The following is a 15,439-nucleotide window of genomic DNA, read 5'->3' as shown; positions in this document are numbered from 1 at the left end:
TTTGGGAGGCCAAGGCAGGCAGATCGCTTGAGACCAGGCATTCAAGGCCAGTTTGAGCAACATGGAAAAACCTTGTGTACACAAAAAATAAAAAAATTTGCCAAGCATGGTTGTACACAACTGTAATCCCAGCTACCCGGGAGGCTGAGGTGGGATAATTGCTTGAGCCTGGTAAATTGAGGCTGCAGTGAGCCTTGATCATGCCACTGCACTCCTGATAGTGAGACCCTGTCTCAAAAATCAAACAAATAAAATGGAAATAATGCTACTTCAAAGGTTATTGTAAAAGTGGAAAGGAAGGTGGTTTATGCCTATAATCCCAGCACTTTGGGAGGTGAAGGTGGGAGAATCGTTTGAGCCCAGGAGATTTAGACCAGCGTGGGCAACACGGCAAAACCGTCTCCACAAAAAAAAAATACAAAAATTAGCCCGGCATGGTTGTGCTTGGCTACTTGGGTGCTTGAGGTAGTAGGATCGCTTGAGCCTGGGAGTTGAAAGCTGTAGTGAGCTGTGATCGTACCACTGCACTCCAGCCTGGGAAACAAAGTAAGACTCTGTCTCAAAAAAAAAAAAAAAAAATTAAAATTAAAAGAAAGAATATGTACAAAATGTTTACCACATAATATACACACAAGTATCGGTTACCTTTCCTTTCCTCCGATTTTCTGGAGGATTTTTACTTATTGTAGAAAATAAAGCAATCCTTTCAGCACTTTTTTTTTTTTTGAAACGGAGTCTCGCTCTGTCTGTCGCCCAGGCTGGAGTGCAGTGGCCGGATCTCAGCTCACTGCAAGCTCCGCCTCCCGGGTTCACGCCATTCTCCTGCCTCAGCCTCCCGAGTAGCTGGGACTACAGGCGCCCGCCACCTCGCCTGGCTAGTTTTTTGTATTTTTTAGTAGAGACAGGGTTTCACCGTGTTAGCCAGGATGGTCTCGATCTCCTGACCTCGTGATCCGCCCGTCTCGGCCTCCCAAAGTGCTGGGATTACAGGCTTGAGCCACCGCGCCCGGCCTCAACACTTTCTTTTTGTCTTTGTTCTTAGAGAGGTCTTGCTGTGTTGCCCAGACTGGAGTGCAGTGGCATTATCATAGCTCACTGCAGCCTTGAATTCCTGGGTTCAAATGATCCTCTGCAGTAGCTGGGAATACAGGCCTTTAAACATTTCTGATGCAGCAGGACCGCTTGCTTGAACTTACAGCTGATTGGTTGTCTACTGGTGAAGAACTACTTCTAATGAAATTCTCAGGATTTTTTCTTCTTCAAAATAACTTGTTTTTAGCTTAAAATTTCCAATTTCTTTTGCATTCAAACTACTTACATGGGACCCAAGAAAGTGATCAACTGGCAAAAATGGAGTAGGATAAAACCAGGAACTCTATGGTGAATGAAATGCTAAAACTGCAATGAATTTTCACAACGAATAATCCAATTCCCCTGAAGGTCTGTAAAGATGTACATAAAATTAAGAAAAACTGCCTGTCCTGTGGCTGCGCAAGTTATGACTAGGGTCGACAGGTTGAGGAATAATTTTGAAGTTCCTCTCCAATCCACAGGACTCAAAGTGTGTCAGAGCCTGGCTTTTCCATGATCACTTTCTGCAGAAAGATGCACTTGGAGGCATTCCCGACACCCCAAGAAATGCATGAAAACTTTAGCTGCAATTGTGGAAGAAATGGTGTTTCAAGTCAAAGAACGAAAGTAGCATTTGACTTCTGAATGTATTGCTAGGCCCCAATTTGACCACCAGTTTCCTATACTGTCTTAACAGAGGTTTTTGATTTGCAATATCAACCAACTCTTTTTTTTTTTTTTTTTTTTTTTTTTTGACAGGGTCTTGCTCTGTCACTTTATCCAAGCTGGATAAAAGTGTCAAGGCTGGCCGGGCGCAGTGGCTCAAGCCTGTAATCCCAGCACTTTGGCAGGCCGAGACGGGCGGATCACAAGATCAGGAGATTGAGACCATCCTGGCTAACACAGTGAAACCCCGTCTCTACTAAAAAATACAAAAAACTAGCCGGGCGAGTTGGCGGGCGCCTGTAGTCCCAGCAACTCGGGAGGCTGAGGCAGGAGAATGGCGTGAACCCGGGAGGCGGAGCTTGCAGTGAGCTGAGATCGCGCGGCTGCACTCCAGCCCGGGCGACAGAGGGAGACTCTGTCTCAAAAAAAAAAAAAAAAAAAAAAAAAAAAAGTGTCAAGGCTTACTCCAGTGTTGACTCCTGGGCTCAAGCGATCTTACCACCTCTGCCTCCTGAGTAGCTGGGACTACAGGTGCGTGTCACCACGCCCGCTAATTTTTGTATTTTTTTTTTTTTTTTTTTTTTTTTTAGAGACGGGTTTTGCCACATTAGCCAGGCTGGTCTCAAACTCCTGGCCTCAGGTGATCCACTGACCTCAGCCTCCCAAAGTGTTGGGATTACAGGCATGAGCCACCGCACCTGGCCTAATTTTTGTATTTCTTGTAGAGAAAGTGTTTCACTATGTTGCCCAGGCTGGTCACAAACTCCTGGGCTCAAGTTATCCACCAGCTTTGGCCTCCCAAAGTGCTGGGATTACAGGCATGAGACACCAGCCAGGCCTATCAAGTCTTTTGATAGGAAAAACAAATGGCAATTGTACTTTATTAAACTGGAGAATATTAACCCCTTAATTACTTAAAAGAGTTCTGGAAATGTCTAAACCGATACCAAATAATTATTTAATAACAATAGCACTAGATTCAACACTACACATTCTAGTAGTAACCTTAAGCTGATCCTGAAAAGTTAGAGAAAATAGGTCGGATAGGGTGGCTTACGCCTGTAATCCAGCACTTTGGGAAGCCGAGGTGAGCAGATCACTTGAGGCCAGGAGTTCAAGACCAGCCTGGCCAACATGGTGAAACCCTGTCTCTAGCAAAAATACAAAAATTAGGTGAGCATACTGGTGCACATCTGTGGTCTCAGCTAGGGAGGCTGAGGCATGAGAATCCCTTAAACCTGGGAGGTGGAGACTGCAGTGAACAGACAGCACACCGCTGTACTCAGTCCTGGGCAACACAGTGTCTCTGTCTCAAAAATAAAAAAAGAGAAAATAGAAAAATAAAATGTACTTGACCAAGAGAGTAAGGCTAAAAGCCACGCTTAGGAGATCAGTCTTTCCAGCCCCTGCAGGCTTTTTCACTCAATACCTTAAAGCGTAACGCCCCTTTGAAAATGTTGCCAGGAGAAGCAGGCATAACTTGTTCTGTCACTCAACCTGTCTGTTTCCAGTTACAGCATCATGATTATGCAAATAATCTTTTCTTGAAACTATGAAATCACCTAAATGTAATTGTCAAGGTAGCAGTTTTCTCAGAATTTAAGAAGTAACTGTAGAGAAAATGCTCCACAATGTCTTTGTAGTCAGGTTTCCCTCATTCTTATTTCTCTCAATTCCAAAATAATGACTGGCACAATACAGCTTTCAAATATGTGAGAGAAGATATTACCCTTAAACCTCTGGACAGACAGCATTGGTATGACGCCATGTAGTTCACATCATAATACCCAAGTATAAAGAAGCAAGGAATCCTAAGAACCCAGTTTTAAGCCCTTATAAAACTGCTGTCCAGGCCGGGCGCGGTGGCTCAAGCCTGTAATCCCAGTACTTTGGGAGGCCGAGGCGGGTGGATCACGAAGTCAGGAGATCGAGACCATCCTGGCTAACATGGTGAAACCCTGTCTCTACTAAAAATACAAAAAACTAGCCGGGCGTGGTGGCGGGCGCCTGTAGTCCCAGCTACTCGGAGGCTGAGGCAGGAGAATGGCGTAAACCCGGGAGGCGGAGCTTGTAGTGAGCCGAGATGGCGCCACTGCACTCCAGCCTGGGTGACACAGTGAGACTCCGTCTCAAAAAAAAAAAAAAAAAACAAAAAACTGCTGTCCAGAAACTAAGACAAAAGTCTCCTATTTAAAACTATTTTAATGTTTCATCACTATTATATTATTAAATGGGATTAAGATTCTTACCTGATTTTTTTTTTTTTTATTGAGACTGGAGTGCAGTGGCGGGATCTTGGCTTACTGAAACCTCTGCCTTCCAGGTTCAAGTGATTCTCCTGCCTCAGCCTCCAGAGTAGCTGGGACTACAGGCGCATGCCTTGATGCCCGCTAATTTTTGTATTTTTAGTAGAGACCAGGTTTCACCATGTTGCTCAGGCTGGTTCCAAAGAACTGATTTTCAAGTGATCCACCCACCTCAGCCTTCCAAAGTGCTGGGATTCAGGCGTGAATCACCCCACCAGGACTCATTTTGTTTTTAGTACAGTATTATATTCAAATTTAAAACCAGAGATTCTCAAAGATGACACTTAACTTTAAAAGATAAAAAATACTCCAAAGCAGGCTGGGTGCGGTGGCTTTATGCCTGTAATACCAGCACTTTGGGAGGCCAAGGCCGGAGGATCACTTGAGGTCGGGAGTTCGAGACCAGCCTGGCCAACATAGTGAAACCCTGTCTCTACTAAAAATACAAAAATTAGCCAAGCGTGGTGGTGCAGGTCTGTAATTCTAGTTACTCTGGAGGCTGAGGCAGGAGAATCACTTGAAGCCGGAAGGTGGAGATTGCAGTGACCTGAGATCGTGGCGTTGCACTCCAGCCTGGGTGACAAGAGCTAGACTCCGTCTCAAAAAAAAGAAGTTCCCATAAGTTCTAAAAGCAAAGAAAGTTTCCATATAGAATTAAGAGAAAAATGTTAAGACCCAGACTCAGGGTTGGATGAAATAGCATGAGGCAACAGAACACAGGAGTTAAGAGCTTCCGCGTGATTCCCAGCTCAACCTGGAGCAAATGACTTATTTCTCAGAGCCTCAGTTTGCTTACCTGTAAAGTAGGAATAATAATACCTACCTCCTAGCTCATCAGATTGTTCCAAAAATTAAATACAACAAAAGGCCTAACGAATTTCCTCATAAGGGCTCAATAAATCGTATTATTGCAACCATTTCACCTGATACTTGAGTATGAAGCGCTTATTTAAAAAAACCACAGGACCCCTACGGCGAGCCAGGAATTTTTAAATATTTCGCTCCAAGTTAACGCTCAGTGAAATCAGTTCAGTCAGTGAAATCAGTTCAATCAGTGGCCAGACACCGTGCGGCTGACACACCCTATCCTCCGACCCTGAGGTCAGGGGTCCCGAGCCCAAGGTCGCTTCCAAGACTCTGCGAGGCGGAGGTGAGGCCCGGGCTGGTCTGGTTCGGCCACCGTTGTTATGGCAACCGCCAAGCGGTTGGCTTCATCTCTTTGGGCTAAACTGAAAGTCTGCACGGGGGAGCCAATCGAAGGGCCCCGAGGTGGTCAGCATAGGCCCCTCGGCGACTTCCCAGGTTGCAATCTCCAGGAAAACCACCACAGGCTCAGCCGAGCTAGCCGCCGAGCTGCGCTCCCCGGGCCCTTCCGGCGGTTGCGCCCTTTAATCCCGGAAGTGGGCAGGAGAGGAAGCGGCTGGTGATGCTGGAACAAACATGGCCGCTCTGGCGCCCGTCGGCTCCTCCGCCTCCCGCCGTCCTAGGCTGGCCGCCGGCCTCCGGCTGCTCCCGATGCTGGCTTTGCTGCAGTTGCTGGCCGTGCCTGGCCTGGGCCGCGTCCATCACCTGGCACTCAAGGTAAAGCCTGGCAAGGCCGGGCCGGGGGGCGGAGGCCGAGGCCACTCCCCCGGGTTTTAGGGCAACTTTGGCCCATTGGGGACCTCTGAGCCACTGGACCATCTCTTTGTCCCTGGCCGCGGCCTTTCAAACTGACAGGTAGCAGGGTCTGTGGGGAAGGCGGGTCTGGGCGGCGCTGGGGTCCTGAGGCTGACCGGCAGGGGCGGGAAGACTCGAACTGAGGGAGGGGAAGGGGCTGAACTGTGGCGTAGCCCCCACGGAGTCGGCAGGCTGCTCTAAAATCCCTGCTGGGTTGCCTGAATTCCTCACTCATGGAAGCCCGCTCGCCCTTCTCCTTTCTCCCCTCCAGCTTTTATGCTGGCTTTCCTTGTCCGCGGTCTCCGCTCTTCCGTGCCCTTGTACTGTACCGGCGGTTTGAAGGTATTTGGAACCTTAGCCTCAGTTTCCTATTTTGATTTAGGGCGCTCTCAGGAGCAAGACTCTTCGGAAGGAATTTCAAATCTTGCTTAAAACACGTGACTGAGAATTTAAAGCCAGCATTAAAATGTGTCTCTAATCAAAGGGCCTGCTTTTTCTTCCTCTATCCCGTCATTGTCTAGGGAAGAGAGATTTTTGATAAACCTAGAATGATCCCCTGGATCTTGCTTTATAACTAGCAGAGAAGAGACCTCTAAGGCTGAAACGCACCCTAAGGTGGTTCAGCAGGTTACTATATCTGGGAAATTGTCCAGGCGCCCTGGCTCATGTCTGTAATCCCAACATTGAGAGGCCTATGCAGGAGGATTATTTGAGCCCAGGAATTCGAGACCAGCCTGGTCAACATGGTAAGGACCCCCTCCCCAAACCTGTCTCTACAAAAAATTAAAAATTAACCAGATGTGGTGGCACACGCCTGCAGCTTCTGGGGAGGCTGAGGCAGGAGGATCACTTGAGCCTAGGAGGTTGAGACTGCAGTGAGCCGTGATTACTCATTGCACTCCAGCCTGAGCCACAGAGCAAGACCCTCTCTCAAAAGATATAGAGAAACAGAAAATTAGAGACATAGAAAAGTAAATTGTTACGACCCAAACTCTTGTACATTATTTTTATACCATACAGTCTTCTAAGAAGTGGAACTGTAGGCCGGACGCCATGACTCACGCCGGTAATCCCAGCACTTTGGGAGGCTGAGGCGGGCAAATCACGAGGTCAGGAGATCGAGACCATCCTGGCTAACACGGTGAAACCCTGTCTTTACTAAAAAAAAAAAAAAAAAAAATTAGCCGGGCTTGGTGGTGGGCGCCTGTAGTCCCAGCTACTCAGGAGGCTGAGGCAGGAGAATGGCGTGAACCCGGGAGGCGGCGCTTGCAATGAGCCTAGATCCTGCCACTGTACTCCAGCCTGGGCAACAGAATGAGACTCTGTCTCAAAAAAAAAAAAAAAAAAAAAGAAGTGAAACTATAGAAAGTTTGTCTTGTAAAAACACATTGTTTTAGCAAACTATGAAGCATTATATTTTGTTAATGTAGAATTTAAAGAATACAGAATGAAATTAAAAACCTGACATGACTGGGCGCGGGGGCTCAGGCCTGTAATTCCAGCACTTTGGGAGGCCGAGGTGGGCGGATCACCCGAGGTCAGGAGTTTGAGACCAGCCTGGCCAACATGGCGAAACCCGTCTCTACTAAAAATAGAAATATTAGACGGGTATGGTGGTACATGCCCGTAGTCCCAGTTGCTACTTGGGAGGCTGAGACAGGATAATTGCTTGAACCCAGGAGACTGAGATTGCAGTGAGCAGAGATTGTTGTGCCATTGCACTCCAGTCTGGGCGAAAGAACGAGACTCTGTCAAGAAAATAAATAAAAAGCCTGACGAGATCCATACAACCATGCTTTTTGGTAACAACTTTTGTTGTTTGTAAATAAAAATTATCCTGATTAAAATGGTTCAATCACAGGGGTGAGGGTGGGGTAAGTGAATTTTGGCTCTTTTTGAGAATCAATTGAGAGCTATAGAACCTGTCTCCAGAAAAGTGCGTGTAGAAATGTAGACAAAACTTGGCCAGGCGCGGTGGCTCATGCCTGTAATCCCAGTACTTTCGGAGGCCGAGGTGGGTGGATCACTTGAGGTCATGAGTTCGAGACCAGCCTGGCCAACATTGTGAAACCACGTCTCTACTAAAAATACAAAAATTAGCTGGGCGTGGTGGCGGGTGCCTGTAATCCCAGCTACTTGGGGGGCTGAGGCAGGAGAATCGCTTGAACCCAGAGGAGGAAGTTGCAGTGAGCCGAGATTGCGTCCCCGTACTCCAGCCTGGGCGACAGAGGAAGACTCCATCTCAAAAAAAAAAAATAAATAGGCTGGGCGCGGTGGCTCAAGCCTGTAATCCCAGCACTTTGGGAGGCCGAGATGGGCGGATCACAGGGTCAGGAGATCGAGACCATCCTGGCTAACACGGTGAAACCCCGTCTCTACTAAAAAAATACAAAACACTAGCCTGGCAAGGTGGCGGGCGCCTGTAGTCCCAGCTACTTGGGAGGCTGAGGCAGGAGAATGGCGTGAACCCGGGAGGCGGAGCTTGCAGTGAGCTGAGATCCGGCCACTGCACTCCAGCCTGGGCGACGGAGCGAGACTCCGTCTCAAAAAAAATAAAAAAATAAATAAATAAATAAATAAATAAATAAAATAAAATAGACATCCTAAGTCAGGGGTGTCCAATCTTTTGGCTTCCCAGGGCCACATTGGAAGATGAAAAATTGTTTTGGGTCACATATAAAATAGACTAACAGTAACCATAGCTGATAAGCTTTAAAAAATTATGAAATAATCTCATAATGTTTTAAGAAAGTTCACAGGCCGGGCGCGGTGGCTCAAGCCTGTAATCCCAGCACTTTGGGAGGCCGAGGCGGGTGGATCACGAGGTCAGGAGATCGAGACTATCCTGGCTAACATGGTGAAACCCCGTCTCTACTAAAAATACAAAAAAAAAACTAGCCGGGCGTGGTGGCGGGCGCCTGCGGTCCCAGCTACATGAGAAGCTGAGGCGGGAGAATGGCGTGAACCTGGGAGGCAGAGCTTGCAGTGAGCCGAGATCAGGCCACTGCACTCCAGCCTAGGAGACACAGTGAGACTCCGTCTCACCAAAAAAAAAAAAAAAAGAAAGTTCACAAATTTGTCCGGGCACAATGGCTCACACCTGTAATCCCAGCACTTTGGGAGGCCGAGGTGGGCGGATTACTAGGTCAGGAGATCGAGACCATCCTGGCTAACATGGTGAAACCCCGTCTCTACTAAAAATACAAAAAATTAGCTGGGCGTGGTGACAGGCCCCCGTAGTCCCAGCTACTTGGGAGGCTGAGGCAGGAGAATGGCATGAACTCGGGAGGCGGAGCTTCCAGTGAGCCGAGATGGTGCCACTGACCTCCAGCCTGGGCGACAGAGCGAGACTCCTTCTCAAAAAAAAAAAGTTGGCCGGGCGCGGTGGCTCAAGCCTGTAATCCCAGCACTTTGGGAGGCCGAGGCGGGTGGATCACGAGGTCAGGAGATCGAGACTATCCTGGCTAACACGGTGAAACCCCGTCTCTACTAAAAATACAAAAAATTAGCCGAGCGTGGTAGCGGGCGCCTGTAGTCCCAGCTACTTGGGAGGCTGAGGCGGGAGAATGGCGTGAACCAAGGGGGCGGAGCTTGCAGTGAGCCGAGATCGCGCCACTGCACTCCAGCCTGGGAGACACAGCGAGACTCCGTCTCAAAAAAAAAAAAAAAAAAAAAAAAAAAGTTCACAAATTTGTGTTGGGCCGCATTCAAAGCTGTCCTGGGCCCCAGGCATCCTGGGCAAGCTTGTTCTGAGTTCTTGCCCAAGGAAATGGAAATCATTTGAAGAGAGCCTGTCAGAGCAGCAACTTTAGATTGTCTGTTTTGCTTGAGACTGAGTGAAATAGGATACTTGATCAGATTAGAGACCCATAATGGCAAGGATAACATGAAGAGGTCACTGAGCACCAGGTATATGCATTGATCTCTTAAAACCTGGCTGGTGCTGGTGGCTCACGTCTATAATCCCAGCACTTAGGGAGGCTCATTTGAGGCCAAGATTTGGAGGCTGCAGTGAGCTATTATGGCGACACTACACTGCCGCCTGGGTGACAGGAAAGACCCCCATCTCAACAACAGCAACAAAATTAGCCAGACGTGGTGGTGCATACCTATAGTCCCAGCTACTAGAGAGGCTGAGGTGGCAGGATCCCTTGAGCCCAGGAGTCAGAAGCTGTAGTGAGCTATAATGGCATCACTGTATTCCAGCCTGGGGGACAGAGTGAAACCCTAGTTCTTAAAAAAAAAAAAAAAAAAAAAGACAAAGCAAAACAAACTTTTTATTGTGGAGAATTTCCAATGTGCTAAAGTAGATAGAATAGTATGATGAACTCCCATTTGCCTGTCACCCTCAATAACCATCAACACATGGCTAATTCTGCCTCATCCCCACATACATCAATTTCTTGTTCTTATTTTTTATTATTTTTAAAATTAGAAATGAGTCCTCTTATATTTTTATTCTTACTCCATGCCACATTTTCCACCATTCTTCTGGCTTTCTCAATCTTCTCACATTCCGTCTCTTTTGACCTTTCCCTATATTCCTTGCCTTTTTATTTATTATTATTATTATTGTTATTATTATTATTATTTTTTGAGATGAGTTTTGCTCTTGTCACCCAGGCTGGAGTGCAATGGCACGATCTCTGCTCACAGCAACCTCCACCTCCCGGGTTCAAGCAATTCTCCTGCCTCAACCTCCCAAGTAGCTGGGATTATAGGCATGCGCCATCACGTCTGGCTAATTTTTGTATTTTTAGTAGAGACAGGGTTTTGCCATGTTGATCAGGCTAGTCTCGATCTCCTAACCTCAGGTGATCCACCTGCCTTAACCTCCCAAAGTGCCGGGATTACAGGCGTGGGCCACCGCTCCTGGCTGTTTATTATTTTTGTTTATTTTTTTAAAGACCTGTCAGCAGGAAATACTCCTTGCCTTTTAAGAACAACTTTATTGAGGTATAATTTACATACCATAAGATCACCCATTTTAACTGTATAATGCAATGATTGTCAGAAAGTTTACTGAGTTGTACAGCTATGACCACATTCTAGCCACAGAACGTTTCTGTCACCCCATAAGATCCCTTATGTTGGTTTAGAATCAATTCCCATTCCCACCACTAGTCCCAGGAAGCCACTAATCTACTTTCTGTCTCTATAAACCTGCCCTTTCTAGATGTTTCATGTAAGTGGAATCACAAGATAGGTAGGCTTTTTTTTTGAGACGGAGTCTCAGACTGTTGCCCAGGCTGGAGTGCAATGGCGTTACCTTGGCTCCCTGCAACCTCTACCTTACAGGTTCAAGCTGTTCTCCTGCCTCAGCCTCCCGAGTAGCTGGGATTACAGGCACCCGCCACCACGCTCAGCTAATTTGTGTATTTTTAGTAGAGACAGGATTTTGCCGTGTCGGCCAGGCTGGTCTCGAATTCCTGGCCTCAAGCAGTCTGCCCGCCTCAGCCTCCCAAAGTTCAGGGATTACAGGTGTGAGCCACTGCGCCCAGCCGATAGGTAGGCTTTTGTGCCTATCTTTCTTTCTTTCTTTTTTGAGCTTCATTCGTTTTGTGCTGTGTGTCAGTAATTCATTCCTTTTTACTGTTGAATGGCCTTCCAGCGCGTGGATGTATCTTCTTTTGCTTAGCTGTTCACCAGTCGATGGATGTTTGGGGTGTTTCCACTGTTTGGCCTTTATGAATGATGGTGCCATAAACGTTCACATGCAAGGCTTTGTGGGGCCATATGTTTTCATTTCTCTTGGGTGATATCCAGGAGTGGAGTAGAATTGCTGGGTCATGTGGTTTATTTATGTTTAACTTTTTAAGAAACTGCCCAACTGTTTTCCAAAGTGGCTCTACCATTTTACATCCCACCAGCAATTTATGAGAGCTCCCTTTCTTCTCATTGCTATCAGCATTTGTCATTGTCTTCCTATATTATTTTAAAGAAAATTGGCTGGGTGTGGTGGCTTATGCCTGTAATCCCAACACTTTGGGAGGCAAAGGCAAGTGGATCACCTGAGGTCAGGAGTTCGAGACCAGCCTGGCCAACATGGTGAAACCCTGTCTCTACTAAAAATACAAAAATTAGTCAGTGCGGTGGTGGGCATCTGCAATCCCAGCTACTGTGGAGGCTAAGGCAGGAGAATCACTTTAACGCAGGAGGTGGAGGTTGCAGTGAGCTGAGATTGTGCCACTGCACTCAAGCCTGTGCGATAGAGTGAGACCCCCCCTCTCAAAATAAATAAATAAATAAACAAATAAATAAATAAGTAAATAAAGCAAATCAAAGGCATTGCATCATTTCATTCATACATATTTTGGTATTACCTATAAAAAATAAGAGCTCTTATAAAAACATGACTACAATGCCATTATAACAAAAATATCCTTAATATCATATAATGTCAAATCAGATTCAGATTTTCATTGGTCATAAATGGATTGAGAAAGTTTTGAAAAGTCAGTATCTAAATCACATCCTTGTACTGTGATCAGTTAATGCATTTTTTTTTTTTTTTTGAGATGGAGTTTGCTCTTGTTGCCCAGGCTGGAATGCCATGGCACAATCTTGGCTCACTGCAACCTCTGCCTCCCGGGTTCAAGTGATTCTCCTGCCTCGACCTCCCGAGTAGTTGGGATTACAGGCACCTGCCACCACACCCTGCTAATTTTTTGTATTTTTAGTAGAGGTAGAGTTTCACCATGTTGGTCAGTCTGGTCTCGAACTCCTGACCTCAGTTGATTTACCTGCCTTGGCCTCCCAAAGTGATAGGATTATAGGCGTGAGCCACCATGCCCAGCATGATCAGTTAATATGTTTTTTTTTTTTTTTTTTTTTTTTTTTTTGCGAGGGGGTCACGGAGTCTCACCCTGTCCCCCAGGCTGGAGTGCAATGGCGCGATCTCAACAAACTGCAACCTTCGCTTCCTGAGTTCAAGCAATTCTCCTGCCTCAGCCTCCCGAGTAGCTGGGACTACAGGCACCTGCCACCACGCCTGGCTAATTTTTTGTATTTTTAGTAGAGATAGGGTTTCACTGTATTAGCCAGGATGGTCTTGATCTCCTGACCTTGTGATCTGCCTGTCTTGGCCTCCCAAAGTGCTGGGGTTACAGGCATGAGCCTCCACACCCAGCTATAAAATGCTTTTTTAATTATTTAAAAATTTTTGAGTCTTTAATTACTTTTTCCTATTACTTGTTTTTCTTCTTTTTTTAAGTTTCCACACTTTACATCGAACATACCTTTTTTAGTGACTGCTGTTTGGTGGCATGTATGCCAGTGTGCTTCCTTCTGAAAATACCAGTGTAGTATAATAAAATATTTGATAAAACAGCCCTGGAAAATTCCAGTGATTGCTTTGTCTTTTTTTTTCTTTCTTTCTCCTTTTTATTGCCTCCCTTTACTACTGCTGTATAGATTTTTTTCTTCCTGGAATTTATTCTTTCTTTTTTGGAGAGTCTTGCTCTGTCACCCAGGCTGGAATGCAGTGGCACGATCTCGGCTCACTGCAACCTCTGTCTCCCAGATTCAAAAGAATCTCTTGCCTCAGCCTCCCAACTAGCTGGGACTACAGGCGTGCGCCACCATGCCCAGCTAATTTTTTTATTTTTGGTAGAGATAGGGTTTCACCATGTTGGCCATACTGGTCTCGAACCCCTGACCTCAGGTTATCCATCCACCTTGGCCTCCCAGAGTGTTGGGATTACAGACGTGAGCCACTGTGCCCAGCCAGGGTTTATTCTTTTTGTAACTAATAGGAAAAAAGTAGGTGTCAGTAAATTATATCTGAACTATAAAGTAACTTTTCTTTATCCCTTTTTGCATCTGTTTAGTTGCAGAGTAACAAAAATATGGGTCACGTAATTAAGCACTAGAACATTTCAGTGTAAATGAGCAAGAGGATGGATTTGTTTGTGTTGGGTTGACTAGTGTCCCCCCAAGTTCAAGTCTGCTTGGAACCTCAGAATGTAACCTTATTTGGAATAGGGTCTTTGCAGTTAACATTAGGTCATATGGGGTTAGGGTGGGCCCTATTTTCAGTGTGCCAGGTGCCATTATAAAAAGAGGAGAGGGCGCAGAGACATACGCAGAGGGAAGAAGGCCATGTGATGGTGGAGGCAGAGCCTGGAGTGAGGTGGCTACAAACCAAGAATGTTAAGAATCCTGGTAGTCACCAGCAGCTTGAAAGAGGCAAGGAAGTATTCTTCCCCAGAGCCTTTAAAGGGACCGTGGCCCTGCTGATGCCTTGATTTTGGACTTGTAGCCTCCAGAACTGTGAGAGAACAAACTTCTGTGGTTGATTACAGCAGCCTTAGGAAGCGAATGCAATATATACCAATAATCTCACTCCAAAGCTCTACCTTCATAGGAATGTGTTATTACTTTATTTTTGAGTAATAACTTTCAGAGAACATGTTTAGCCATTAAGTGATGTTTGCAACCAGGCATGGTGGCTCACATCTATAATCCCAGCACTTTGGGAGGCTGAGGTGGGCAATCACTTGAGGTCTGGAGTTTGAGACCAGCCTGGCCAACATGGTGAAACCCCGTCTCTACTAAAAATACAAATAATTAGCCAGGCATGGATCCCAGCTTCTCCGGAGGCTGAGGCAGGAGATTCGCTTGAACCTAGGAGGCAGAGGTTACAGTGAGCTGAGATTGCACCATTGCACTCCAGCCTGGACAACAAGAGTGAAACTCCATCTCAAAATAATAATAATAATTAATAAATAAACCATTAAGTGATATCTGTAGGCCTGGCACGGTGGCTTGTGCTGGTAATCCTAGCACTTAGGGAGGCCACGACGGGCAGATCACTTGACGTCAAAAGTTAAAGACCAACCTGGCCAGTGTGGTGAAACCCCATCTCTACCAGAAAATACAAGTATTAGCCCGAGGTGGTGTCAAGTGCCCGTAGTCCCAGCTACTTGGGAGGCTGAGGCAGGAGAATCACTTGAACTCGAGAGGTGGAGGTTTCAGTGAGCCAAGATGGTGCCCCTGCCCTCCAGCCTTGGCGACAGAGACCCTGTCTCAAAAAAAAAAATAAAATAAAATAAACAAAAAAAACCCAGTGATGTGGCCGGGCGTGGTGACTCACGCCTGTAATCCCAGCACTTTGGGAGGCTGAGGCGGGCGGATCACGAGGTCAGGAGATCGAGACCATCCTGGCAAACACGGTGAAACCCCGTCTCTATTAAAAATACAAAAAATTAGCCGGGCGTGGTGGCGGGCGCCTGTAGTCCCAGCTACTCGGGAGGCTGAGGCAGGAGAATGGTGTGAACCCAAGAGGTGGAGCTTCCAATGAGCCGAGATCGCGCCACTGCACTCCAGCCTGGGCAACAGAGTGAGACTCCGTCTCAAAAAAAAAAAAAAAAAAAAAAAAAAAAAAACGGTGATGTTTGTAAGTAAGTAAGTAAGTAAAATCTTTCTTTGCACAAATACTCTAGAATCCGTGCCAGTCGACCAGGACCCACCTGATTATACCAGCTTTATGCAGTGGATCTTTCCTAATTCATTGGCTGCAGCCTCACTTTATATACTGCTTTCTGAATTCTGAGTAGGGAGGGATGCATTTATTCACTCCCATCCAAAAGTATCTGGAAAGTTTTGGGAAATTAAAAGAGGATTTTCCTGGCTGGGCGTGGTGGCTCACGCCTGTAATCCCAGCACTTTGGGAGACCAAGGTGGGTGAATCACCTGAAGTTCAAGACCAGCCTGGCCAACATGGTGAAACCCCATCT

At 46.4% G+C, this 15,439-nt stretch overlaps 2 protein-coding genes across 10 annotated transcripts in view; one reads left to right on the top strand and one right to left on the bottom strand.

Moving 5' to 3' along the window:
- C15H9orf78 (chromosome 15 C9orf78 homolog) overlaps nt 1-15,439 on the bottom strand; it is a 583,691-nt gene that overhangs the window by 231,379 nt on the left and 336,873 nt on the right. The window lies entirely within an intron of this gene.
- GPR107 (G protein-coupled receptor 107) overlaps nt 5,200-15,439 on the top strand; it is an 84,400-nt gene continuing 74,160 nt past the window's right edge. For all 3 annotated transcript variants that reach the window (XM_050759926.1, XM_050759927.1, XM_050759928.1), the window contains exon 1: nt 5,200-5,624. In XM_050759926.1, coding sequence (XP_050615883.1) covers nt 5,484-5,624 — 141 coding nt within the window. In that variant the 5' untranslated portion in view covers nt 5,200-5,483. The remainder of the gene's footprint in view (nt 5,625-15,439) is intronic.

Source organism: Macaca thibetana, chromosome 15 (assembly GCF_024542745.1).
Source record: "Macaca thibetana thibetana isolate TM-01 chromosome 15, ASM2454274v1, whole genome shotgun sequence".
NCBI classification, from domain to species: Eukaryota; Metazoa; Chordata; class Mammalia; order Primates; family Cercopithecidae; genus Macaca; species Macaca thibetana.
Note: the sequence above shows the minus strand (reverse complement) of the source record. Positions and strands in the feature narration are given on the sequence as shown.